This window comes from Haliaeetus albicilla, chromosome 27, assembly GCF_947461875.1.
Source record: "Haliaeetus albicilla chromosome 27, bHalAlb1.1, whole genome shotgun sequence".
Taxonomy (NCBI): Eukaryota; Metazoa; Chordata; class Aves; order Accipitriformes; family Accipitridae; genus Haliaeetus; species Haliaeetus albicilla.
In genome coordinates, this window is record NC_091509.1 from 12869903 (window position 1) to 12896878 (window position 26976).

At 63.3% G+C, this 26976-nt stretch overlaps 1 protein-coding gene across 2 annotated transcripts; it reads right to left on the reverse strand.

The window, feature by feature from the left end:
- Window positions 1-634: 634 nt before the first annotated feature.
- CPLX2 (complexin 2) lies at window positions 635-17137 on the reverse strand. 2 transcript variants are annotated; one of them, XM_069772688.1, is made up of 5 exons: window positions 17019-17137; window positions 12216-12314; window positions 2931-3038; window positions 2263-2438; window positions 635-2090 (listed from the first exon to the last, which is right to left on the reverse strand). In XM_069772688.1, exons 3-5 carry the CDS (start codon window positions 2959-2961, stop codon window positions 1893-1895), a joined length of 405 nt encoding a protein of 134 aa, XP_069628789.1. In that variant the 5' UTR covers window positions 2962-3038; window positions 12216-12314; window positions 17019-17137; the 3' UTR covers window positions 635-1892. The 2 variants fall into 2 exon arrangements, with proteins under 2 accessions (XP_069628789.1, XP_069628790.1); XM_069772689.1 differs by lacking the exons at window positions 12216-12314; window positions 17019-17137 and adding an exon at window positions 5242-5320.
- Between the last annotated feature and the right edge of the window lie 9839 nt (window positions 17138-26976).

The window sequence follows — 26976 nt, forward strand, 5'->3', positions numbered from 1 at the left end:
TCTTCTGACAGAAGTTTTTCCAGGTGACTGCTCTGCTGATGCCGCTTGGGTAACAGCTGAGCTCTTTGCTGGTAAATGATGGCAAATCAGTCAAAGCTGAGGCTGGCTCTGGACGGAGGCCTCTAGGGCTGTGCCAAGCCTGGGCACTGCCCGGGGCTCTGCCTTGCTGTGGGGCATAAGGTGCCCTGTTGCCCTGGGCCTGACTGTAGCCCCATGCCCCTGCTCTTGGCGGGGCAGAAGGCTGTGACCCACAAGAAACAGCCCTTATACCCCAGGGGTATCCCCAGTTGTTCTGTGAGGGGAGTCCCGGAGTCAGGGGGAAGGGGCAGAAGTCCCCCTGCAACGTCTGGATGGGGGCCCACCAGCACCCTTCCCTTTTACCTTGTCCCCAACCCCGGAGAGGACGCCTGCAGGGCAGACACAGGGCTGCGGGGAGGCCGCTGGAGTGAGCAGGGCTCTGGGAGCCATGTGCGGCTTCTCCCTTCACCTGTGGCTTGGCTTGGGTGCTGCCCGGCGTGGGCCCTGTGGCCTCCCTTAGTGTGATGAGCTGCCAGGTCTCAGCCCTGAGGGGGATGGAGTGGCAAGGGAGCTGGCGTGGGGCCCCAGGGAAGCAATGGGTGAGAAGATGCCGGAGCAATGTACAAATCCCTTTATTTTATTAGTTTGTCAAAGACTAGTTCGAGCAGGATGGTCACAGCATGTCTGCGGGGCCCCGAGCCGCCTGCCGCCTCCTGGGGAGGGCCCTGGTAAGCAGCTGGGAGCTGTGGCGGAGGAAGCACGGGGAGGGGGGAGCACGGTGCGGCAAGGGATGGGCTGGGGTGAGGGCATGCCCCCGCGTCCCCCCATTGGGATGCAAGCAGCGGTTCCTGGGACATGCCCGGGGCACTTGCCCAGGGATTCCTTCCCAGGCCCGGGGGACGTGTGTCCAGTGTCAGGTGGGGGGCAGCCGGGCGCTCCCAGCCCAGGACTGGCCTGGCAGCCCTCCCCCCCTGCGCTGGCTTTATTGCAGGGGGCAAAGCGGGGGCCCCGGCAGCATGGCGGGAGGCTCTCGGCTCATCGCCGCGGGTGGCCCCAGGGACAGTGGGGTCTCGGGGGTGGGAGCGTGAGCAGCGGACACGAGGACGCATGGAGCGACGGGGCGCACCCTGGCACAGAGACACTAATGCGAGAATGGGGGCCAGCGGGGCCGAGACACGGACGAGCGAGCGGTGGGGATGGCGGGAACGGGGTCGGGGGACGAGGCAGGGGGGTCCCTGCCCCGCGCGTGCCTTTGTACACGGTTGGCGGAGCGCGGCGCCCGCTCCTCCCGGTGCTGAAGTATTGCAGTCTAACTGATATGGCTTTAACTATGGGGCCAGAGATGCGGGGAGGGGGGGGTCCCCTCCAACCCCCCGATGCTGGAGCACACTGGGCAGCCCCGGGGGACCCCCGTGCCCGGGGACCGGGGATGGGGGAGCTGCGGGCAGGGCGCCTGGCTTTGTGCTTTGGGCTTGGCCCAGGGCGGGACGGGGCAGGGGGATGGCAGTGCTGGGGACGAGGGCAGGCGAGTGGAGGCCTGCCGGGGTCCCCTGGGAGGGCAGGAGGGGCAGGGCAGGGGGCACAGGGAGCCACCCCGGGGGGGGCCGGTAGGGCCTGGGGTGCCCCCAGCCTGCCGCGAGGTTACATCAGTGCATTTGGTCCCGGTTCACCCTGTCCGGCCAGGGCCGCTCCCCTTTGGCACGGCGTGGTGGTGGGGCCCTGCCTGGACAGGACGGGGCGGGTTTTTGGTCTGGTCCGGGGAAAGGGCAGGAGGGGGTGCGGGGACCCCCCCCGGGGCCAAGGGAACTGATGGAGGGGTTGGAGGGGAGAGGGCGCCCGTGCCCCAGCACCCCATGGCAGGGTTGGCGGTGCTGTTACTTCTTGAACATATCCTGCAGCGGGCCGGGCAGGTACTTGAGGACGGTGTCCAGGATGCTCTCCTCCTCCTCTTCCTCTTCGTCCCCGCAGCCCGCCGGGATCGCCTTCTTGGGGCGCGTCAGGCTGCCCTCACACGGCTGCTCCAGTGCGGCTTTCTCCTCCGCCTCCTTCTCCTCCTTCTTCTTCAGCCCGTACTGTGAGGACACAGGCCCTCAGCAGGGCAGGCAGCGGGTGCTGCCTGTGCTGTGCCCCGTGCCCATCACCACTGCCTTGGGCCACCCTCCTCCCTGGCTGCGCCGGCTACCTGTCCCAGCCCCTCCCCGGGTGCTGTGGGCAGGGGTGGGCGCAGGGGAGGCGTGTGCCCACCTTGTCGCGGATCTGCTGCCGGACTTTCTCCCGCTCGGCTTCCATGCGGGCGTGCTTGGCTTTCCGCTCTTCCTCCTGCTGGCGCAGGGCCTCCTGCCTCTCCTCCTCCTTTTTCTGCGCGTCGGGGTCCTTCTCCTCCTCACCCCCCAGCATCTTCCCCATGTCCTTGGTGGCCCCTGTGCAGCACAAGACCATCGGCCGGTCCTCAAGGGTGCCGCAGCCCAGCATTGGCTGCCGAAGCCCCTGCAGAAGCGGGGAGGGTACGGAGGCCCCCGGCAAGGACAACCTGGGACGTCCCCAGTGCCACCCATGCCAGAGCCGGCTGCAGACGAGTTCCAGAGGCTGTGGGGATGGGGAGTGCTGCGGGCTGGCTGCACTGCCCTAGTTTGGCGTCAGCCGGGGGAGACGCCGGCAGCTCCTTTGGTGCTGGCACCCAGGGGACCCGCTGGGGAATCCCACTTAGCAGCGGGAGAGCTGGGATTCCCCAGCCAGGCGCTGCTGGCACAGGGAATGGGAGCCCTGGAGGGTTCCGGCAGCAGCTCCCCGCTGCTGGTGGCTCTCCCCGCAGCTCTGTCCCCCTGCCATGTCCCCCCCACCGTGCACCCTGGGGTGCCAGGCTGGCATCACTCCCGGAGGGGGGACCCTGAGGGGGGACGGCACCCACTCACCGCCCAGCGCTTGCTTCATGACGAAGTCCATGGTGCCGGTGTGCGTGTGCGGCTAGGCCAGCGCCCAGCACTCATCCACTGCTGTCCAGGCTCACTGACCAGGGCCACCTGCACGGGCAGAGAGGGACATGGTCGGGGACGCCGTGCCCAGGGTCCCCACTGCCCAGGCATGAGGGATGGGATGCTCCCTGGGGGCTGCAGTTTGCACCCTCTGCACCTCCAGCCCCGAACACCTTCCAGGATGGGCAGAAGGAGCTTTGGGGGTCTGTGGGCAGAGGTTGGGCAGATCTGCCTGCTGGCAGCACCTGCGCCCCTCGGCCCCCTCCCCACAGGCCTGCTGGCCCCTGGGTGGAGGGACCAAAGCAGGGACCCCAGAGGGACTCTGCACCTCAGCAATGCCCCCGGGAGGGGGGGGGGCAGCAGGAGCCCGAGAACCCCGGGGTGCTGCTGCCTGGGGGCCTGGTGAGATGGGGACCCACCACGCCACCACCCACCGCATACCCCTGCTTTGGCGGGGGGACGACGACAGACCCTGCCTGGGGATGTCAGCGTGGCACAGCCAGACACGGGGTGCTGTGTGCACGAGCGTGTGTCTTACCGCAACGCATGTGCTCTGCAGAGGGATGGAGAAGAGGCTGTTGGCAGGTTGTGACAGTGTTTGGGGGCTGCAGGGGTTGCAGGCAGGAGCCTGTGACTGTGTGTGTGATCCCTGCGGGTGCTGGAGATGGGTGATGGCGTGCAGGGGCACCGCGTGTGCAGGATGGAGCGTGCGTGTGTATGCCGTGTTTCGTGTTTGAGTGCGCTGGGTGTGTGTGAGCTGTACATGCAGGCTGTGTTTGGTCAAGAGGTGTGTTTGCGGGTGGCTGCAGGCTTTTTGCACGGGGTGGGGGTGTGCACGTGCGTGTGTGTATAAGTTTGTGGGGCTGCGAGCTGCGTGTGCCCACACAGTGTGCAGGGCTGCAGCCTGTTTGCAAGCTTTGAGTGTGTGCGTTTGGGGGTTTGCAAGCTCTGTGGGTATGTGTGCAAGGGCTTGCAAACGGGGGTGGTGTGTGTGTGCGCAGAGGTTGGCAGGCTGTGTTTGTGTGCGCTGCGTGTGCGCTGCGTGTATGTGTTTGCACACTGTGGGGGGGGTTGGAGGTTGTGTTGGTGTGGGGAGGGGGCTGCGTGTGCAGGTCTGTGGGTTTGCAGGCTGTACGGGGCGGGGTGCGCGCACAAATTTGCAGACTGTGCTGCGTGTGTGTACGTGTGGGGGTGTTGCAGGCTGTTTGCATGCTCTGTGTGCGTGTGGGGGGGGACTGCAGGTGGGGGGGGTGTATGTGTGTGGGGCGTTGTGTGCCTGCGGGATGGGGGTGCGTGTGCTTGTGCCCCCAGTGTGCCCTGTGTGTGGGGGGGCTGCAGGCTGTGCTCGCAGCCTGGGTGTGCAGTTCGCAGTGTGTGTGTGTGTGCGTGTGCCCTGTGGGTGCTGCAGCCTCGTGGGTTCCCCCCATCCCGGCTCTCCGGGACCCCACTGGGCTGAGGGGGGGCTCCCGGGGAAGTTTGTTGCTCCCAGCCCCGGGCACCCTGCAGTACCGGGGGGGGGACGGGACCCTCCAGGCGCTACTGTGCTGAGCCCTGGGGTCACAAGGGGGGCTTGGGGACACCGGGGGGGGCGCCGGCACACCGGGGCCGCAGGGAGGGTGCAGGGGACAGCGGGGGCCGTTGCGACAGGGGGGGCACCGGAACACTGGGGCCACGTGGGGGGAGCGCAGCGACACCGGGGTACGTGGGGGACACCGGGGGGGTGCAGTGACACGGGCGATGCGGGGGGACGTAGCAGACGGGGGGGACACCAGCAAGCACGGGGACAGCGGGGCCGCACGGGCTGCAGCGACGCAGGGAACACGGGGGGGCGCCGGGAGGGCGGGGGACAGCGGGGACACGGGACGTAGGGGACACCCGGCGTGCGGGGGACACCGGGACCACGGGGGAGGGGGTGTGTGTGCGAACCTGGGGGACGCACCGCGGAGTGGGTTGGGGGGGGGAAGCGCAGGCACACGGAAGACGCGCGGGGGACACGGGACGGGGGGACACGCACCGGGGGGCGCAGGGGACATCGGGGACGCGGGGGGGCGCAGGGACACGGGAAGGGCGGGAGCCGCGGGGGTGGTGGTGGGGGAAAGTCGCGCAGGGGACGCGGTGCCGCGGGGACCCGCCGCCCCCCCCCCCCCCTCCCCCCGGTGGATGCGGCGCGGGGCCCCGCCCGCCGCCCGGTGCCGCCCGGTGCCGCAGCGGCGGCGCTGTCCCTTCAGCACCGGCGCGGCGCGGCACTCACCGGCTCCGCCGCCGCTCTCCGCTGCCGCCGCTCCGCCCTCCCGCCCCGCCCCGCCCCGCCGCGGCCCGGCCCCCCTCCCGCCCCCGGCGGCACGCGTGGGCCCGCCCGGGGCGACACCCCCCCCCCCCCCCCCCGCCCCGCCCCGCCACCGCGCGGCCCGGCCCCCCACCGGGGGCGGGGGGGGGATGCGGGACCCACCCCACGGGAAACGCCGCACGACCCCCGGGGAAACGTCCCGGTGCTCACGGGGGGGGGGCCGGGGACCCCCCCCGGACCCCCCCACTGCGCTCCCGCAGTGGAGGGATGGCGGGGGGGGGGAGCGCGTCCTGCGCGGGGTTAATGATTCACCTCCGCGGCAATTAATGGGCCAAAAGAGGCATTAATCGGGGGGAGGCACCGGGGAGCTGCCCCCCCGCCCCAATCCCGCACCCCCCTGCTCCCTCACCCGGCACCCCGAGCTGCAGCACCCCGTCCCCCTCCGCAGCGGTGCAGGGCGGCTGCGGGAGTTTAATTAAAGTCCCTGATAAATCACCTCGGCCCCAGTGCCAGCAGCTGCTGCTCGGAGGCCCCGGCTTTGGATTTTTGGTGCTGCTCCCCCCCCCCCGGGAGGGGGGGGTCCCAAGGCGGGTGGAGGGGTGCTCAGGCAGGGGATGCTGCGAGGGGCGGCGCGGTGGCGTCGAGGCCACGATGTCCACAGAGCTCAGGACTCCCTTCGGTGGGGGGGTCCTGGGCAGAAAATGGGGGGCACCACCCTGCCCGGCCCTGCTGTGCCTGCCCCAAGGGAGATGGGCTCCTGTAGACCCTCCTGCCCCCCCCCAGCTGCAGCACTGGGCTCCCCCAGGTCTCCCATTCTCATCCCAGTGCATTGGCGAGGCGCTGGGGACAGGCGCGTGCCCCACCACCAGCCCTGCCACCCTGCAGAGGGGCAGTCGGCGCCTCCTAATTAATCCAGCCCTGGCTTATTAGAAACAAGACGAGCCCTTCGCAAATCAGATTAGTGGTGCTCTGAGCCAGGCTTTGGGGATAGCTGCTGTTTAATGGTGAGGCTCTGGAGGAGCAGCCCTGCGGGGAATATCATGGATACAGCCCAGAAAAGTGCTGGAGAGGGTCTGGGTGCAGGGTCGTGTCGGGACCCCCCCCACCTCTGCATGTGGGAGGCTGCGGGGAGCTGGGACAGGTTGCAGCTGCCCCCACAAGCCCGGTGGTGCAAGCTGCAGAGATGCTGCTGGTGCTGCTGGGCACCACCGGGGCTGCCGTGGGGAGGACGGGGGCGATGCAGGATGTTGGGCAGCAGTGGGCAGCCGTCCCGCAGCTGGGGGGGGGCCAAAGCCAGCATGTAAGTGCCAGCCCAGCACCTCCACCAGGACACGGCACTGACAGACCTGTGTGTGTGCACCCTCTGCCAGCTCCTGCCCTGACACCCAGTCACTGCTGCGTCCAGGTCTCAGCACAGGGACAACACATCAAGGACATGGCCCTCTTGTTCACCCCCCTCTCACCACTCCCCAAAATACCCCTCGGCACACCCCATCTCCGCCAGCCCCGAGCCGTCAGCCTCTTTCCACTGTGGCATCAACCAACAACTCCTCTTTCCACCTCCATGGAAAAAATGCCACCTGCCCTCGTGCCCAGCCCCACTCTGCCCACCAGCAGCTGGTGGGATGGGCACGTGGGAGGCAAGACAGGCCTGCACTTGGCCCGTCCGTCCATCCGTCCGTCCTGCGGCAGCCCTGCTCCGGGCGCTGACGTCAGCGCTCCCGGCAGCCGGGCGGTGGGCGGGCGGCACCGCTCCTATTGTATTAAAAATAATACAGCGGAGCACAAATTCATTACAGATAAGTGTGACAGTCAGGAGGAATTAACGAGCCCGTCTCTCAGCGCCTGACAAACGCCTCCTTTTGTTCCTGGGATGGGTCCTTGAGTCTTTCAATCTTTGGAGATGCCTTGGCGCATTAAGCGCATCCTCCCGCAGTAGCTCCCAGTGTGCCCGGAGACTGCTCCCAGTATGAGCTGTGGCCAAGCTGGCAGGGCCGTCCCTTGTGCCAGCGCCCAGCGCTAAGCTGGGCTTGCCCTCCTTGGGGCTTGGTGGCCTGGAGTACTGTCCCCAAGTGTGGGACCCCACACGGGGTGCGGTGTGGCCAGGGGGAGGTGGGCAAAGCAGCCCCCATCCCTGCTGCCACGGGAAGCACGAGGCTCACATGAGCTGTGGCCAACCGCCCCGGCACTCCAGCTGCTGGTGCCGGCAGCACAACTGTAGCCGACAGGCTGGCAGGCACCCAGCTCTGCCCTGCCGGCTGGGCTCCCATGGGAAGGGCAGCCAGGGGCTCGTCACCAGCCCTGGGCATCGCCTCCGTCCTCTTGCCCTGTACCCCCCTGCGGACACCCCTGCTCCTGGGATGGGCATGGGCCCAGGGGACACCCCCCCCGCAGTCCCAGAGCTGAGCTGGCTCTGGCAGGTGTTTGGAGGATGCTCCTGGTGCTGGGAAGTTGCTTGCGCCCGGCACGGACACTCCTTAGGCACAGCTGTTCCCTGGCATCGTCCTGGGCAGTGTCACCTGCCGGGTGGCTGCCTGGAGCTGCCGGGGGAGGCAGGAAGGGAAGGGATGGGGAGGGATGGGAGGGATGGGGGGGGGGGCAGCGCCATGGCCAGATGGAGAAGGAAGCTCTCGGCACTGCCAAGTCCTGCAAGTTGCCTCCGTGCCGGCTCGCGGGGGCAGCGCAGCAGGGACGAAGACGGTGCAAGTGCCAGGGCCCTGGCAGCACCTTGCTCCCCACCAGCGCCCAGGGAAAGGGCACGGGGCTGACTGCCGCTGCTGCATCACCCACTGCATCCGCCACCAGCAACGACCCGAGTGGCACCAGTCCGCCTCGCTGCCAGCATCGTTCCCAGGCCCTGCAGCCACATGGGGACCCTGCAAGGTCACAGCCTTTGGGGGACCTTGCAAAGCTCTCAGGCAGAGGGAAGCGGGTGCCTGAGTACCTGCACCCACCCCTGCGACACCGCCAGCCCATCCTGCTGCCACCCATTAGTACAGGACAGTTATTTTACTTATCCCCCCCTCCCTGCCCCATCTTTGCAGAAAATAATTATTGGTCCTTCTCATCACACCGAGGGATTAAAAGTGGTTAACTCCATTTCCAAAGGCTTTGTTATGTTGGTTTTCCCTCGGCTGCTGCACAAGGCGATTTCCACAGTGCCACTTAGGCAGCTTTTATCAGGTTGTCTTCTGGAGGTAATTGGGTTTTTCAGGAGCCTGTTTAAAATTCGTAACCCAGCCTCTTAAACAAAACAAAAACAGCAGCGGGGAGAGGGGGAAGAGGGAGCACAAAACACGCAGCAGCTGCAGCCTCTGAAGAGCAGCCCTGGCCCCTGGGGGCTGGCATCCAGCGGGGACAGGGATGGGGACAGGCACCGGCGCGCTGTAGCATCAGGCTGGAGCCAGACCCTCCAGTGCAGCGGCTGAGCACAGACTGCAGGGACAGCTGCTGCCAACCCTGCTGTCCCTCCCGCCGGTGACACCGCGTGAGGCGAGGGGGACCCAGGGTCTCTCTGTTACGCCGTGCTCAGGGCGAGCGTGTGGTGCTCTGAGCCACCCACGTCCAGCCCCTGGGGACGACGGGGCCACCGCTCTGCCCCTGCAGCAAGTCACAGCACCCCTGGCACACGTGGATGCCCCCCCTGGCACCCACTCCCCTGTTATCCCCCCCATACCAGGCATGGGGTGTCAACATGGGTCTCACCATGGGGCCGATGTGGGAGCACACTACGAGCCCTGGGGCTGGCGGGGAGGGAGGTGGGCTTCTGCTATGGCTTGACCCTGGCTCCGCTGTGGTGCTCTGCCCGACTGTGGGAGCAGCACCATGGTGGTGGGGGGGCCAGGGGTGGCAGGCGCCCCTGAGCTCACCAGTGAGGGACAGAGAAAACAGGCCAAATCACCCTTGGAGCCACCCTCACAAGATAACTTCTGCTGCTCCCGTGCCCTGAGGGTCTCCCCAGCTCCAGGCTTTGCTGGCTGGATAAGGGATGCCCCTGCCCGCTGCCCTCCCCATGCCCTGCCCTGCCCGGGCCACAGAGCACCCCTGCAGCCAGAGGGGCTCCAGGCTGACGTTGCAGCTTTTCCTGCTCTCTTGCATCACTATCACGAGTCCGTCTGCATTAATACCACGGCCCTGTCGGCATCAGTATTGCAGACCCATCTGCATCGGTACCACGGCCCCGTCGGCACTGCTCCCGCAGACCCGTCTGCCCCCTCCTGCCAAGCTCCTGCCTGTGGGGTGGGGGGGGTACGCTGGGCACCCCCAGGCCATCCCTGCCCAGGTCTGTGCCGCGGGGTGCAGCGTGGGCTGGGGAGTGGGTGGCAGGGAGCTGCTGTGGCAGATGGTCGGCGGGGCCGGATCACGGCACCGCGCGCAATGAGGGATGTGTGTCTCCCCCCCGGGGGGGGCCATTTGCAGGAGCTGCTTGTGAACTGGTGCCTGCGGGGCCCCAGCACGCACCTGCTCATCCCGGGCATGGCAGCCAGTGTGCGAGCCGGGGTGGCTGTGGCTGAAGAAGGGATGGGGCGAGGAGGGGACCGAGCCCACGGCTTCCAGCTGTTCCCAGCATGGCAGTGTCCCAGGAGGATGCCAGAGAGGGAAGGGTGCTCCCAGTGCTGCTCAGCCCTCCAGAGCTCCCCCAAAAGACCATCTATGCCTACATCTGTGCGAGAAAGAGTGACGGAGGGGCTGAATCTCCCAGCGAGGGTGCCCAAAGGGACAGCGACCCGCTCTAGGCTCCAGCTAAGAAGCATCCAGCGCGGCTGGGATGTCAGCCGCTGAGTGACCGAGTGCCTTGGCTTTCCCACCGCTGTTCTGTGCCTTGCAACAGGGAGCTTTGCTCACCCAGCCCCAGCCTCAGGGCCACCCCGAGCCCCGAGGTGTCCATGTCCCATGAGCACCGGGAGATGCTGGGATGGACCCCACTGGTCGAGTGCTGCAGTGGCGACTCCTCGTCCCCACGGCTCCCGGCGTGCGTCCGGTGCCTCTGTGCCATGCATTATTAAACAGAGGCACTGCAGCCCCTCTCTGTTTATCCTGGTGTGGCTGTGCGGGGAGCGGGTTGTGGGAGCCGTGGTGGCTCGCTGCAGTCTCAGCCGGAAGATTTAGGCTTGCTGTAGGTCTGGCTGATTCCCCAAACAGGTTTATGACCCCTGGGGTTACTCACCCGGCTGCTTCCCACCTCCCCACCCTATGCAGGATGGATCGGACCTCCCTGTAAAAAAGCCACTGTGCATTCAGCCTCGATGCTATCACCGACACTGCTTTCTCCTGCCCACACAGCAGGTACTTACAGCGTTTACATCCCAATCGCTGTATATAAAGGCACACTTGCGCTGAGTCCACCCCATCAATATTTATGGCAGGCACGCACACCCGCACAGCTCTGCAGGGGCCGGTGTGGAGCGGAGCTGGGAACAGCACACCAGGCATTGCTTGGGGAGCAGACAAAAGCCCCCCCGATCCCCTGTGCTGCCTTCCCATCCCTCCCCATCGCCCCAGCCATCGCCTTTGGGGAAGAAGCCAGCCTGTGCACATACTGATTTCCATCCCTGTTGCCCTGGCAGGGACATGCAGGGCCTGTGCAGGCACCGGTGACAGAGGTGGTCGGAACTGTGTGGGGAGTGGATGCCCGAGGGTCCCCTCCTGGCTCCATGTCAGGATGGGACTGCACACCTGCTCCTCACGGAAAGCCTTGGAGGAGTTATACCCACCCTCACTTCACCGGTGGGGAAAAGGCATGAAGGACAAGGGCATGATTAGCTCAAGACTGGGCACCCAGATCACAGCAGAGCAGCGGCAGCCCCTGCCACTCCTCCCTCCAGCTAAATCACTATCAAAAATGAGACCCTGGGCACTGCTTCCCTGGGGTTCAGCCTCATGCTGATACAGGTGTTGGTTTTGCAAAGATCTCGCAAGCTCTTTGGGGTTCCCGAGACAAGGGCAGAGAGCCTGGGGTGCATTAACCACCGCCTGCACTGCTGAGGCTGGGGAGCAGGAGGAAGAGAGGAACAGGGATGCCATCATGGCTGGTCCTGCTCTACCCAAACTCCCAGCCTAGTTCTGGAGAGCATCTGCCTTCCTGGGGGAGAAGGGCCCATTGCAACCCATGAAAGGGAAGGTTTGGGAGCTGAAATGCCCTGTGCCCTGGGCAACAGAGCCGGCCAAGGGCCACAACGCCGGGGACACCCTGTTCTCCGATGGCAGCAGATGGCTGCGTGGTGGTGGGCTCTGTGGCAGCATGGTGGGGGGGACATCTGGGTGTCTGGGCTCCAGCCAAGCTGCATCTCAGTGGGAGTGGGATGAGCCTGTGCTGCCCGGGCTCGGAGTGCTGGGAGGGGTAAGACCCCCGCACTGGGGGGCAGCTGGGATGGGGGGGGCTTACTGCCCACCCCAGCTCAGACCTCCCTCAGCCTGCCTGCGCTCGGGGTTTCCGCTGCAGCGTGACGCCGGACGGGTACGGCGCTGCTCCAAGAGCTGCTGGGGTTCTGGCCAGAAAATTCATTCTTGGCTGCTTTCAGTGGGGTTTGGCTCGTACCTTTCCCATCTGGGGGCTTTCAAAGGCAAAAAAAAAAAAAGGAAAGAAAAAAAACCCTGGCCCTGTGCCAGCTCCACAGTCACCGTCACCTGCCATGGTCCCCAGGCAGCACCGTGCCCAGCATCCGCCGCAGAGCCCAAGCTGTTCCCCACTCCCATGGCCTCAGCCTGGTCCTGAGCTGGTCCAGATGCCTCTTGCGCTGCACCAGGGTCCAACCAGGATGCCCATGATGGAACCCCCCCCATCCTGGGGGGCCCAACTGGCTCCACTGAGGCATCCCCAAGTGGTATCTCTGTACCCCCCCCATCCATCCCATGGCTGCACTGTGTCCCCCGTACCGTGGGGAGGTAGCTGGTCCCCCAGGAGCCACGGCATGCAGAGCAGGGGCAGCACTGCCTACCTTGGTGAGTGGAGCGCCAGGCGTCTGCAGGCTTCGGCACCTAACGCAGGGGGACGAGGACCTCGCGGGGGCAGCTGGGCATCGCAAGAAGAGCAGGACCTGCAGGAGATATCAACAGCGAGAGGATCAGCTCCATGGTGGGGCCCCAGGACTGGATGGGGTGGACAAAGCGGAATCACTTGATGGGTGATGGACAGAGCACACCACAGCCTGCTGCCCTCTCTGCCCACCCACGGGGCCCAGGGTGGGTCTGTTCACCCGACCCCCCCCCATCCTGACCTTCAAGGACAGGAGCAACCTGCTGCCAAGAGCCACCATCTCCCTGCAGGTGGGAGTCCAGTGGGGCACACAGAGGGTGACAGACTGCAGGAGGTGGCAGCCCATCGGGGTCTTTGGTCCTCTCCTGGACCAGGGACACCACCTCTGTTGCTGGCACAGGGGTACTGGCCATCTCTGCAGACACCCGGCAGTTTGGATGCTTTCATTAAATATTTAGAGGGCTCTCAACTCTTCGAGGGTTTTAAAATTTCACATTAACTCTGCCTTCCTCAGCTGGCAAATGATGAATTTCTTCTTTGGAGAACATAATGGCAAGTTAAAACAAGCCACCAAACAAAAGCCCCTGCTAAGACTTTGCAATTTGAGAAAGCCTGGCCCTGCTCTGGGTTCCCCACTTCTGCCGGACATCAGGAAGCTTCTGCCCTGGGGATCTTGTCCCTTCCCTGAATGTCCTTGAAATCCTGCCATGATGCTTGGGGAGATGCAGGGGGTGCTCCTGGGGCATGCTGGCCTGGGCAGGGGCTGTGCAGAGACCCAGGTACCAGGGTGCTGGGTGCCACGCTGGAGTGGTCCATCTCCACGGTGTGGCTGGTGCCACTGCAATGGGTGCCACGAGTGTGATTTGTGCTCTGCAACTCGAGGAGCAGGTGTCTGGGGAAGTTACAAATTCATCCTGACTTCGAGCAAAGGCTTTTCCTCCACCCTGGGGAAGGAGGGAGGCTTTGGCAAATTGGAGATAAATATATGACCCAGGGGAGCTGGGGGAAACACAGGCAAACAGCGACGCTGGAGGAGCAGGGGCTGGGATGGATGGAGCCTGCATTTTTAAAAGCTTTACAGAGCAGGGATGCCTCATCCCAGCCCTGGGGGCAGGAAACACTGCCAGCCCCTGGGCACTGTGCTGGGTTTGGGGAGGGTGCAAGCTCACCCCAGGGACCCTGAGCTCTGGGGGCTGCGGGGAAGGGCAGAGGGTTCCCAGTGGGAACCCTGAGGAGACCCCAGAATGGCGTCTGCTTCCCTGGGAAATGCAGAACTAAAAGCTCAGCCTGGAAAGGGCTCAGCAGCAGCGTGAAGGTGACCTTTGCTGGGGACAACCGCTGCCTCCTTCGGGATGTAAGAAGGTTCGGGAGCGGGGTAAGACAGGCTGCAGAGTGCTGCAGGGACGTGTGCCTGGGGGTGGCTGGTTTCCAGACAGCTCAGTGCCGAGGAGACAAGCTGGGCTGGGACAGGATCAGTCCCCTGCTTTGCTGGCCATGGCCCGGGGTCCAAATCAGCTGTTCTTTGCTGAAACCCCAGAGGGTGGGAAGAGCAGGGACCCCCTGCCCAGGTACCCGAGAAGATGCAGAGGATCCTGGGGGATGCTGCTCCAATCCCTGCAGGGTATTTTTTTTCTGGGCCAGACCAAATTGTTTTTTTCCTGCCTTTGCAATGGGCAGAGCCTGCCAATACCACGAAGATGCATCTCACCTGGACAGCTGCACTAGCTCAGTCTGTCTGTCTGTACAGGCAACCAGACACCAACCGCAGCCAAAAGCAGAGGATAAGGAAGAGCAGAACAGGGTGATGGTGCCAGGACACCCCCAGCTCTGCGGACTGCGGCGCCCCCAGGCACTGGCAGGGACGCTTTTATCCAGCTGAGGTCTGGACACAAGACACAGTATCCAGGGAGAACTTAATGCTCGAGATGAGACCATTAGCGAGTCCACAGCTCTCCTGCTTTGGCCACTCTGGCTCTCGGCACCCTGCTTTTATAGGTGAGCTTGTCCAAATGTCTGCAGAGGAGGGTGGGCTGGGGAAGGGGAGCAGTGGGGTGCGCAGGCTGGGAAGCTCTGGGCCACATCTCAGAGTGCTTCTCCTGCCGAAGGAAGATGCTCTCATGGCCTGCCGTGGGGCTGGCATCGGCTTTGTGTCCAGGCACCGGGGTGAGAAGGAAGGCTCAGAGCGATGATGCTTGGGGAAAATATCTGCAAACTGGACTCAGTGCCAGCAGTGTGCCATCCTGGCTCTCACACAGGGACGCAAAGGGCTCAGGGTGCCATGCCGCACTGAGCAGCCCCCAGAGGCATTTCCCAGTTGGGGTCCTGTACCTAAGCCGACCTGCCTTGCCTTCAAAAAGCAGACTCTCAGCCTCAAAAATCTCAACACCTCTTGCAGACTTCATCTTGCCATGGGCTGGGGCAGGTTTGGGTCACACCATCATGGAGCTCTGGGATTTGGCTGAGATGAGTGATGTTTCTGAACCTCTGGTGAGTGTAACAGCAGGAGCTGGTGGCACCAGCTAGGGAGGGATGGACCTGCTGGCCTGGCTGCTTACAGGAGGAGCAGGCACCTGTGGTGCAGAACGGCACACAGGAAAAGGTGACTGGCTCCTGGTGAGGCATTGGGCGACCTAGCGAGACACCAGAGCCTGGAGGCACAGCCTGGAGAGCCCATGGCTGGACAAGGCAGACAGTCTGGGTCTCTGTGGCCAGGAAGGCTCCGTGGAGCTGGGAGAGGCAGAGGGGAAAGCTCCTGGGACTAGTGAGCAGAGAGTGCTCACGCGAGAGCAGCCCGCAGGAGCGCAGCTTGTTTACCCTGGCTGAGCAGGCCTGATTGCTCTCTATAAATACACCCAGCGAGTAAACACCGGGGAGGGAGAAGGATCGTTTAAACTCGAGGATGATGCTGGCATAAGAACAAATGGGAAGGTCTGCCCAGGAACACGCGGAGGCTGTGGGTGAGAGCAGAGATCCTCTGGCTGCTGGGAAGGTCCTGCTCTGAGCAGGGGGGTCCAGCCCTGGCTGTTCAGGCAGCGCGTGGTGCCCGAGGGCTTGGGCTCGGTGCCGGTGGGAAAGGTGGCAGCCCGGGCTGCAGTGACCATGCCCACCTGCCAGACCAGACCTCTTGATCTCTGGGCCATGGGGCCACGTTGGTGCCCAGTGGTGGGGACTGAGCTGTGCCATGCTGCCAGCAGTCACCGTCTCATCCCCGGAGGGTTTCTCCACAGTACCAGACCTTTGCTGGGACCTCTCCGCTCCGGTGCTTAAACCATGCTGGGCAAGTCAACGTGGCTCTCCTCAGCTCCTGACACGGCTCCTGACAAGCAGCACTGGGCCTGGCGGGCTGCGCCTGGCAGCAGCCTCTGCAGAAACCCGGAGAAGAGCCAAGGTGCGAATCGCAATCATCCTCCAGCACTGCGAGGTGTTAATAGCTCTGCCTGGTTGGGGTCATTTCAATACTAATGTTATCACGTGAGGCAATCGAAGAAACAAACACTCAGCCCATAGCCAAGGGAGGCTTTTGAGACATTTTTCTGTGCTGGTTTGTGTCAGCTGAGCTGTCTCCAGTTTCCCCAGGATGCTGAGGGTTGGACACCCGGAGCAGTGCTGCCAGCGTGCTGCCAGCCGGGGGCTGAGCTCCCTATTTCCCCTGGCTATGCTGGAGCCTGTCCTGGCAACCCTTGGGGTCCTGTGGCCTTGGGAGGATGAGGGCAGGGAGGACACCTCTCTGCACCCTGATCCTGGCCCATCCTTCCTCATCCTTTATTTGCCAAACCCAGCACCTCAGCTTGACTTGAATCGCTCTGGCTCCTTCACCAACCTCAGCCAGCAGCTGCCACCTCCTGCAGAGCCTGGCTAGTTGCATGGAGAAACCCTGAGCCGTCAGCCCTGTCCTGAGCGAAGGTGCCAGCCCTGCTTTGCTGCTCTGACTCACCGCACTGCCTGCCTCAGGCAGCGGCTGCCCGGTCACACTCGTGCCATGCGGGTGGCAGTGCCGCTGCGTGCTGCCAGGCCTGGATCTTGGCAGCCACCTGGCCCGTGTGCTGCAGCCACGGCACTGGGGGCACGGCGGGGAGAGGGGCTGGAGCGTGGGGCATGGGAGGAATCTCGTAAGGACAGTGCAGAGGGGAGAGGGTTTGGAGCCCGGGGGACCGGGGGTTGTGCAGCTGGGATGCTCCACGAGTGGTTGGACTTAGCCGTGGAGAGCAGGATGGAGGAGGGAGCCGGTGATGGGGAGGCGTGGGAAGACCCCGGCGGGTACCAGGAGCTCCCCACAGCAGAAGGCTGCGTTGAGCCTCCCCGGGTGCAGGCAGGGGGCGGTGGGGGGAGCAGGTCGCCTCCTCTCCCTGCCCACGGCCCCGCTCTGCAGAGCCCCCCCCGCAGGGCATGGCCAGGCACCGAGGGGCTGGGGGGGGGGGGTGGGGGGATGCAAAGCATAGTCCGGGGGTGACAGCCCTTCTCCTGCCGTCCCCTCCACATCGGCGTGTCCCCCCCCTCCCCAGCCCTGCAGTCCGGGGGCGCGCCGCTCAGCCCCTGCGTCTTGCACCCGCATCCCGCATCCTTCCCCGCATCCCGCACCGCTCTGCCGCATCCCGCAGCCCCGCGGCCGCCGCCCCGTTACATAAGCCGGCGGCCCCGGGAGGTTCGGCGGGCCGGTTCCCGTGCCCGTGCCCGTGCCCGTCCCCCCCCTCCCCGGGCTCTGCGGCACGGCGGGCCCGCCCCCGGTGCCCGGTTCGCGGTGCCCCCGGCCCGGCTCCGCACCCACCTGGCTGGGCTCGGCGCGGCTCCGGTCCGCCCCGTCCGCCCCCGGCGCAGGGAAGGAGCCGCCGCCGGAAGGGAGGCGGGAGCCGTAGCGGTACGGGGAGGGGGGGGGCTCCCGGTACTGGCTCCCCCTCCCGCCGCACGGCCTCCCGGGCGGGGCCGGCTCCGTGCCCGCCTCCGGCCCGCCCCGCGCCCCCGGCGGCAGCCCCCCGGGCCCCGGCCTTCCGTCCCCGCAGCCGGCAATTCCCCTCCGGTACCCGGCCGTTGCCCCCGCTGCCCGGCAGGTCCCCTCGGTTCCCGGTAATGCCCCCCCCCCCCCCCCGGTACCTAGCCGCCCCCCTCGATGCCCCGCAGTTCCCCCCCCCCCCCCGCTATCCAGCCATCCCTCCTCTACCCGGCTATGCCCACCCAGCACCCAGCAATTGCCCCCCAGTATGCGGGCAGCCCTCCCAGTCCCTGGCTATGTCCCCAGCAGCTGCACCTCCAGTGCCCCTAAGAGCCACCCCTCAGTATCTGGCCCTGCCTCCCAGTACCCCCCCATTTCTTTGCCACCCCCTTTTCCCCAGCACCCAGCAATTCCCTCCAGCACCTGCCCATCCCTCCTGATCCCCTACCTGCCAGTCCCCCCCATCCAGCAATTCGCTCCAATATTTATCCTCCGCGCCAGGGCCCGGCACTTTTCTCCCCCAGAGTCAGTGATTGCCCTCCCATGGCACTGCCAGGCCCCCCAGAGGAGGGGTCTCTAGACAGGGCATCTCTGGGTGTTTCGGGGTGCCAGCGGTGCTTCCCAAATCAGAGACCCCTGTTGCACCTAACAATGCCCTTGCCCAGGCTCCCTTGCGGGGTGTCCCGAGGATGGGGGGTGATGAAGAGCTGGGAGCCCACTGGGGTCCGCAGGGCTCACAGACAAGCTGAGGGGAGCAGAGCGGGCGGAGGGGCCGGAGACGGGCACTGCACCAGGGGACTGCAGAGCCTCGGGACGGGGATGTGGGCAGGCTGGCTGTGCGCTGCTGCGTGGGGCAGGGAATGGCAGAAGGAGGGAGTGGGGTGAAGAGCAAGAACTTGTCCCCAGCAGTTTTAAGAAGCCAAAACTCCGGTTCAGGGCCTGGCCCTTGGTGCAGAGCATGGCCGAGAGGACTCCTGAGACCCCCGCTGGCCTGAGGGGCTGGGTCTCATCCTCCCACTGCCCAGCCCCTCTCCACAGGCTGCTGCCCTCGCTTCCCTGGCAGGCAGGCAAAGCACTCCTTTTGCTGGGTTTTACTTTGGGTTTGTGAGTGCACAGAACAGCTCCCACCGAGCCCTGGGGTTGCTCTGGGATCCGTGCTTTCTGGGGCTGGCTCCTTGCTTTGCAACTTGTCTTTGCAATTGGTTTGGCCATGGGGATCTCTGATCGCCCTCTGAAAAACGTGGTCCTGTCTCCCGTCCTGAAAAGGGGGTGCAGGATGGCTGTGTCTTAGTGCCTGAGGAGGGCTCAGCAGCACGGCCCAGAGGGAGTTTGCTGCTCATGTTTCCCACCCCAGGGAGTCCCTCATCCACCAGGCATCATGGCAGGTGGGATGTGGGTCAGCCGGGAGCCACCTCCGGGGTCAGTCCTCCCTGGTCCCTGCCATGCTGCTGTCACATCACACAGCAGCTCACTGCACCACTCCTTCTTGCAGGGCTGCTGCGGGATGGAGAGGCTGATGAATAAATCAATCCCCCTTGGTGCTGAGGCAGCAAAACTTGGATGCAAGCAGAGGAGCAGCGCCGGGCCGGCGGCCTGACGGCTGGGGTGGCACCACTTGTGAATTCCCCCCAAGCAGCCGCCACAGACAGAGCTGCCGGCAGCCAAGTGGGCAGCTCTGATTGCCTTCTCGCCATGTTTTATTTATCAAAGCGCTCAATCTGCAGGCTCGCTTCTGCTGTCCCACATTCTTCCTGGATTCTCCTGCCTGGAAATGGGAGCAGCAGTTTGGAGAGGGGCCATGGGGTGCTGCCGGCTCCTTCTGGGCTCCGGGGGCACTGGTCCCTTTGCCTCTCCATGGGCTCCCGCGAGATGTTGGCATTGCCCTGCCATGTGGCTGTCACTCAGCCGCCACTGTGCTGAGGAGATGGGGTCCCTTGCTGTGAGCAGAAGGACAGCGCTGTGCAATTGACCTTTTGCGAGCTCAGGGAGCACTTTTAAGGAGCAGCCAGGCTCTCGCTGCTCCTTCCATGCTTTGCCAAGAGCAATGGTGTCCCAGGCTGATGCCAGACACTGAAGGAGGCTGCTGTGATGCCTCCATACATGGCAGAGGCTGGTTTTGACCTGGCCCGGGCCAAACCCTGGCTGTGCCTGCCTTCACTGGCCCCCACTTGCTTTCCTCCATTGCCTCCAGCTGCCTGCGCTGGAGGAGAGGGAGCTGCAGGGTACATTTCTGCTGCCTTGCTGCTAATAAATAAGCCCCAGTAATGAGTTGGGCTCTGGCGGGCAGGCAGGTAGTGGCAATAATCCCCCAATTAAGTGGACGAGGGAGACAGTTAAGTGCAGAAAAACCACAAATAAATAATAAGGAGAATAATTTAGGAGTAGGGAGGAGCCAGTGGCTGGGTCCCTCAGCCTTTCCCCTGACAGAAGGCAGGGCCAGGAGCACTCTGGGAAGTGTAGTTCTGCCTTCCCTGCCAACAGCCTCTTCTGGAGGGATGGAAATCTCTGATTTTCACCCCGTTCCTCCTGCTGTGCCAAGGCTGAGCATCCCATGGAGCACCAGGGTAGCTGGCCCTGGGGATGGGGAGCGGGCCAGGAGCATGGCTCTGATGGGAGTCTGTGTGCATGGGGCATCCCTGGCTGAGAAGGGAGCCCATAGGGCTCCGACACCAAGGACGCCCTCCCTGCCACCTTGTCCTTTAGCAGAGGGTCCCCGGGCCTGTCTCCATGCCACCAGCGTGGGATCCGAGGGGATGGAGAGGCTTCGGCTGTGGGATAGCTGCTTTGCCTGCTCACGCCTGCCATGCACAAGGGAGCATCCCTGCTCTCCTGCTTCCTACAGATGGAAGTACTGGCTTGGAGAGCCTGGCGGAGGATGCACTGTTGAGGATGCACCCATGCAGGAGCCGTGCTGGATGATGGCACAGCACAGGCTTCTTCCCAGAGCCCTGGAGGGACACACAAACCACAGTGAAAGCAAGAGCAAATGCCTCCCCGGCACTATCGATTGCAGCCGTGGGCTGTGTGTGCCTTGCTGCTGAACTTGCAGGGATGATCAATAGTCATTTTTCTCCCCAGCCTTCAACCTGCTAATGGGAGCCACTGTCCTGTCATTTCTCCGGAGCGGCTGGGAGGAGCTGGCCACGGGCAGGCTGGAGCAGGACCCACGTCTCTTTTGCATTCGCAGGATTATAATCTCCAACAGCGGCGGTGCGTACCGCAGCCTGGAGCTTTGCAACTGGGCATCAGGGAGCTGGCGGCTCTGCCGAGGCTGCAGGGACAGCTGACACTGGCCCCTGGCTGGGGATGCTGGCGCTGGGGTAGCTGCGATTAGTCGTAAGTAAACACTTTGGAGAAAAGGTCCCCGGGCTTGTGGCGTGCTGGAAATTTGCTCTCTGCGGTGACAGGTTTCACCCTTCACGGCAGCCAGCAGTGGCTGCGTTGGTGTGTGCTGCGCAGGAGGATATAACCAGCTCCGTGGCTCTGCCTGTGTCACCCCAGGTGCCCAGGAGGATGTACCCACTGTGCACGGGTGGGAGAGGGAAGCCCGTGGTGCCAGGGACTGGGCTGTGGTGCCAGGGGACACGGTCCCATCCTGCCTGGTGGCAGTGCTGCTGACGCTGCCACTGTGGGGATTTTTCCCATGCTGGCAGCAGAAGGGGGGACTCAAGACAGGCATAATAATCCCCACGTGAAGTATAAGTAAAGAAGCTATTTAAGTATTACCTCCTCCGCCTGGAGAGCCTGCAGCCAGGCCCTTATCAGGAGAGAGAAGGCAGATAAATCAGCCGTTCCCATTAGGCAGATGAGCTTATAACACTCACGTGGCACCAAACCTTGTGGGAAAAGGTGCCGGTTCCTGGTGAGAAGGTGATGGAGAGGATGCTGTGGGCAGCCAGGATGGAGCCTGCCCACAGTCCCACCAGCGGCCAAACACAGGGCAGTGAGTGACCGGCATTGCCTCAGCAGCAGGGACCTCTGCCAGGAATTTCCCAGGGACAGCAGCAGTTCCTGGGGATTTTAATTTCTGCTCCCCTGCAGGCTGTACCTGGGAGCTGAACTCCTCCGGGGGAGGAGGGGGAAAAAGAGAGTGAAGGGAAATCAAAGAAATCAGGGCTTTGATGCCTTTCTCTTTGAACCCAGGGGCTTGCAGAGCTGGGCAGTGATGGGTGAGGGGCTCTGGTGCAACAGTGGGGTGCTGCTGTGGGATGGAGCATGGATCGGGGTCCCTTCATCCCATTTGTGTTTGGGAAAGCCAAGCCAGGCCCCTATGTGCCTGCTGTCCTGTTTTGGAGGGCAGGCGCTGCCCTTCATTGCAGATTGCAAAAGATCGATGTGTTTTTGAAGGCAAATGAGAGTTTTTGCCCTGAAATGGCGCGGGCGCCTGCTCCGAATGCTAAGCAGCTCCTTGGAAGGCAGTTTCAAAGCACAAAGGGCAGTGGGACGCAGGAGCAGAGCACTCAGCCCCCTCCTATGGCCCCTGGGGAGTGTGCCGTCCCTTCCTGAAAGTCACAACAGAGAATTAAACATGCAGGAAAAAAAACCCCAAGGAGTCTGGCTTGTGGTCCTGGGGGGCTGGGCAGTGGCATCCCCCCTTGGGAGGTCATTGCCTGTTCAGGGTGGCCATGGTGGCATCTGCTGCTTGGGGGGCAGCACTGCCAGACCCACTCCTGGAGGATCATTTTGGGGGGGCTGCAGCAGTGGCTTTATTTTGCAGGTAGCTGCCACTGGTGGGACCTGCTGTGCTGGTGGGAGAGCAAGCAGAGAAGTGCAGGGGACCTGTCCCAGGGGTGTCACCAGCTCTCGCCCCCCCAGCCTTGTTGCTGGCTGAGCCTGTACAGAGCAGAGCATCCTCGGGGCTGACGCTGGAAGAGTTTGGGGCAGCTGGTGCAGAGCAGCCTTATGGAGTCCCCTCATGGGGGTGGCACAGAAGCATCTCGCATGGCCCCAAACTGCTACCCCATGTCTGGGGGGCTCATGGGGTAGGGGGTTGAGACCTGCACAGAGTCAGCCCTGAAGTGCTCTCTCCATAGATCCTCCCACCTGCCTCTGCCCAGCTAATGGAGGTGATTTTCACCTCCTTTCATCTGGAAAACCACCGGCAAAAATCATATAACAACTTCCCTGGCAGCGGGAGAGGTGGAGAGATCCGCTTGCACATTCACAGCAGGTGATTCTCCATGCTGCTTGTCGGAGGAGGATTGCTCCAGCTTGGGATGCAGAGCAGTGCTCGGGCACCCCCATCCCCCTGACCCACACCCAGCTGGGCACAAGGATGTGGAGCGAGGGCAGAAGTTACCCACCCGTGGTTGCTGCTTCTCCTCCATCCTCCCTTGTGTCTGCCCTGAGAGAAGTGATGGCAATGCAAAAATAGCCCAGCATCATCCTTGAACAGCAAACATCCCCATCAAGGGGAAAGAGGTCAGGTGGTACATCCACAGGGATCCCCCTCATACCATGCCTGAGCACAGCTTCTCCCTGTGGAGGAGATGCCTGGGAGATCCGGTGATAGAAGCGCCTCCGGCCGGGGATGGGAGTGTCATCGCGGTGAGGTGGATGCCGATACAGGCTCCTCAGGAGCTGCTGTAATCTTATTCCAGTAGCAAATCACATTCCCAGCAGCCAAGGACATGTTAGGTCTTAATAAAAATGGTAATTCCCAGCAGATTGAGTTGGGAACAGGGACAGTGGTTGTCGCTTCCCCGCACAAGTCCTCACTGGTGCCCGTGGGGAGCGTGGCGGTGTCAGAGGAGGCAGAGAGCTGCACTGAAGGCTGCAGCTCTGGCTGGAAAGCAGGAGCATAGGGAGCTGCCGCAAAGCCCCAGCTCCTCACATCCTCCAGGATCCGGCCTCGGCTCCTTGCCCGCCCATTCCCTGCCCTGATGTTCGCCCGAGCCGCGCAGCCCTGAAAGCCAGAACTGTTTGTTTGCAGTTTCCTAGGAGAGAAATCACGTTAAAAAAATTAATTACACACCTGAAAACAAAATCTGGCTGCTCAAGTGCACATCAGGGATAAATGGTGTGCTCCAAATTAGACAATTTACAGCTTGGGTAAGTAATGAAGGAACCCAGTCGGGCATGAAAGCAGAGGGGGAGAGTGACCTTGGAGGGGCGCATGGCTTCCTCCATCCCTCTGACCCCTTCTTCATCGCTGCTTGCTGAGAAACCCCAATTTGCTCAGCACAGCTGGCTGGGGTAGCTCCTTGTGGCCCCAACCTGGGGAGTTCAGCAGGGATTTTGGGTGAGTTTGAGCCCTTTTAGAGCTCGGCGATGAGGAATAGCCCCGGAGAACGGGGCAGATGGGGCAGGTAATGGAGCAGAGGAATGTTCCATGCACCCCAGGGTGAGAGGGGCTGAGAGGGTCCTGCTGCCCCCGTGGCACCCCAGTGAGCAGGGGTGGCTGGTATGGGGGGCCCCGCTGTGCCCTGGCCCCCCCGGCATCCCCCAGCCCACGCTGGCCTCTGCAGTCCTCCACCACGCAGTGCGTGGGAGGGCTGGCAGCACGCTGCTGAGGAACGGGCAGCTCTCCAGGCTTGCTGGCGAGAAGAAAATCATTTCTTTGCCTTATTTTTCCCTTTACAGTGTCCCAGCCTGGTCTGCGAGTGCAGGGATTTAAAGGGGCTGTGCCCAGGTGCCATTGCCCCAGGTTAGGGGCATCGGGGATGGTTGATGTGGCTGGATCTGTGCAGCGGAGCTGAGCTCTCCTTCGTGCGTGGGCTGGCAGCTGTGGGTGCTTCTCGGCTTGCCCATGGAGAGGGACCAGCTACGGGAACTATCACTACTCCAGGCAGCCCCCTGGGCAGAGCTGGAGTTTCGGCAGCACCTGCGAGAGGCAAGGAGATGCCCTGTCCCCCTCGCCCTGCCCACAGGGGACCTGCTGCTATGGGACCCCCTACTTGCAGGGAACTTGGAGCACAGCATCACCCCAGGGAGCCATAGGGACCGACCCCCCTTCACCTACATCCCTCCCCGGCCCCCTGCCTGCTGCCCACCAGCTCCGGCAAGGGGCAGGATCCCCCCAAGCCTCCCAGACTGCTGACATGTGATGGTGCGTGGGGCTGGGACCAGCCTCCCTTCTCCCCTCTCTGCTCGACTCCCACCTCTGCTCAGAGCCGCCTCGGAAACCAGCCAGCTAATGATGCGAGATGCGGAGCAGATGGGGGACCTGACGCTATACTCCCCAGCAGTGGATTAAGCATGCAAATGGATGTATAGCGACGCAGCGCCTCTTGGCCTGTATCCTTTCCACCCCCACTGCACGTATGGCATTCACAGCCCCCAGGCCCCCCGCTCGCAGCACCCTCAGCCTGGCCTGGAGCCACACGTGGAGGGCAAGGATGGACAGAAGGACGCAGGGCTGGCGATGGTCTGCACAGCCCTGCCTGGTGCAGGATGGCCCCTGGCTTGCAAAAGCTTCTCAAGTCATAAATCCCCCCCCGCCGTGTCTCTGCAAGACAGCGGCAGTTGTGTGGATGAGCTGCATTTACTGCATCATTTCCTCTGCCACCTTCTTGGACTCCTTTTGCAGCATCGGTGGGTGCTGCGGCCCCGTGCCCTGTTTCTGGGGAAGGTGCTGTGCAGAGAGGTGGGAGCAGGGCAGGGACAGGGACCCAGGTGCCACAGCTGCCCGCCTGTGCTGGCCTCGGGGGCTCGGTCGGGTGCTGCAGCGAGGATGCTTTGGGCTGCCAGCAGAGCCGCTCGTGCTCCGGGGAACACCAAGAGGCAGCAGTTTAGCTCCTGTAACACCCGTGACCACTTCTTGGCCTCAGAAAGGCTGCAAAATGTGAGCTGGCAGAGGCAGGACTGTCTGCCTGAGTCCTATCCCACCTCCAAAACCTGTGGAGAGCTGGAAGGTGCAGGGAGGGTCAGGGCTTCATGCTGCCCAACCCTACCATGTACTCTGGGGGGACTGGAGCAGCCCCAGGGGGGACCAGTTCAGCCAGGAGTGGGAGCAGAAAGGATGCCCTGCTTCAGCCCAGCCCTGCAGCCATAAAACCAGCCCCCCCTAAAAAGATGCAAAATCTCCCCTTCCTGACATGGGAATGAAAATGCCTCAACCTGCAGCGTTGCTCCTTCAGACCATCTCTGCCACCGCAGCGCAGCACGGTGCAACGCCGTTATCTCTAGTGCCTGGGAGCGGGGAACAGATTAATATTCATCACAAGGGAGTGGAGCATATGGAATATGAATAATGCTAATTGTGTCTGTATAGATTTAGCGTAAGAAGCTTCCATGCATTAAGGCAGGAGGGAATTAGACCTTCTCCGAACCGTTTCAGACTCATTTGTGGTGAAGGAGCGCCTGCCTGCCTGCGGGTTTCGAGACGGGGGTGAGGATAGAACTTGTGTCCCATGCCTGAGTGCGGGAGAGGCTTCGGGATGTGGGGCGGCTGCGCGGGTGGGCGCACGCACCCTCTGCCTCTCAAAAAACTGAGTGATGGAGCAAACTCGGTCACTGCAGATGCCAAGAAGGAAAAGGGGCTGCCTGCAGATATGTGAGCCTTGCTGCCGTGGGCTGCTGCGGCCAGACACCCCTCCAAGCTGCCAGCACGGGAGGCAGCTCTGAGCCTGCCCTGCCTGGGCTGCTTTTCCACGTGCGTGGTCCTGCTGGGCTTTTGGTCCCTGCGGCCAAGATGCAGTAGTGCAGGGCTGGCAGGTGCATCATGCTCCCAGCCTGGGTGCCTTTACTTGCCCCTAGGTGCAGGCAGCTGCTGTGCGTGGCAGGGAGGGAAGTGGCAGGAGGCAGTGCCCTGTGCGCAGGGGGGCTGGAGTGGTTAGCGAGGCACGGGGGGCCAGGAAACTTCACACCTTAAACATTCATCCCATTTGCCTTCTGGGGATGAGGGCTGGTGTCCCGTTTTAATCGAATCAGCTCATGGCTTTAATAAGGTGAAGAGGGGAAGGCTCATTTGCTTGGCTGGGCAGCAGAGGCAGGTGGGGAGAGCAGGCTGGGTGCTGTGCGGCCGGGGCTTCGGCAGAGCCCCCCCCGGGCCCAGGCAAGCACGCCCCCTCCTCATGTGGCATGGGCTGACATAGGACAGTGTCACCTCAGTCATGGGGGACGCGGTAGGTGCAGCGAGACCGGGGCCACCTCCCTGCAGGGCACGGTGCTGAGCTTCCCCCTGTGCCCCAGTGCCGCAGCGGGGGTCCGGGCTGGACACCCCTCTGCTGCCGTGGTCCCCAGAGATGGCCCCGTGGCAGCGGGGAGCTCAAGAAGGGTTGGGGTCATCCCTCTTCTGGGGGCTAGAGTTGGCCAGGGAGGTTTTGCAGCCCCAGGAGAGGATGGAAAACACCCAAGGTCCGGCTGCTACCAGAGATGCCTCCTGGCATCCCTGCAGCTGCAGGGTGAGAGGTGCTCCATGCCTTTCTCTGGGCTCTCTGGGGCCAGCAGCCGCAATTTTCTCAGGCTTGACCACTGGCCTCTTTCTCCCCTCCCACCACCGAGATCATGGGATTCCTCTTTCTGCACTTTGATCTCTCCAATTTTTAGCTCATTCTGGCTGCCTTATACGCACTAATCCCTCTGCAGGCATCAGGGAGAATCCACCTACACTCCATGCAGCAATCACTTAAGTCTTATTGTGTAAACAAAATCTCAAACACGAAATCCCTAATCCTTAATGGTTGAAGCCTCCGATACCTGTTCCCCCGTGTCCCGCCTGACAGAGGCTGGAAGAGGGGGAAGGTCACTGCCATGTTTGCTCCCATCCTCAACCTCAGCCCGGATTAAACATCCGTGCACGCTTTTAACCTTGGGTTTTTCCTTTCTTCCTGGCGGTCCATGCCGGCAAGCTGCC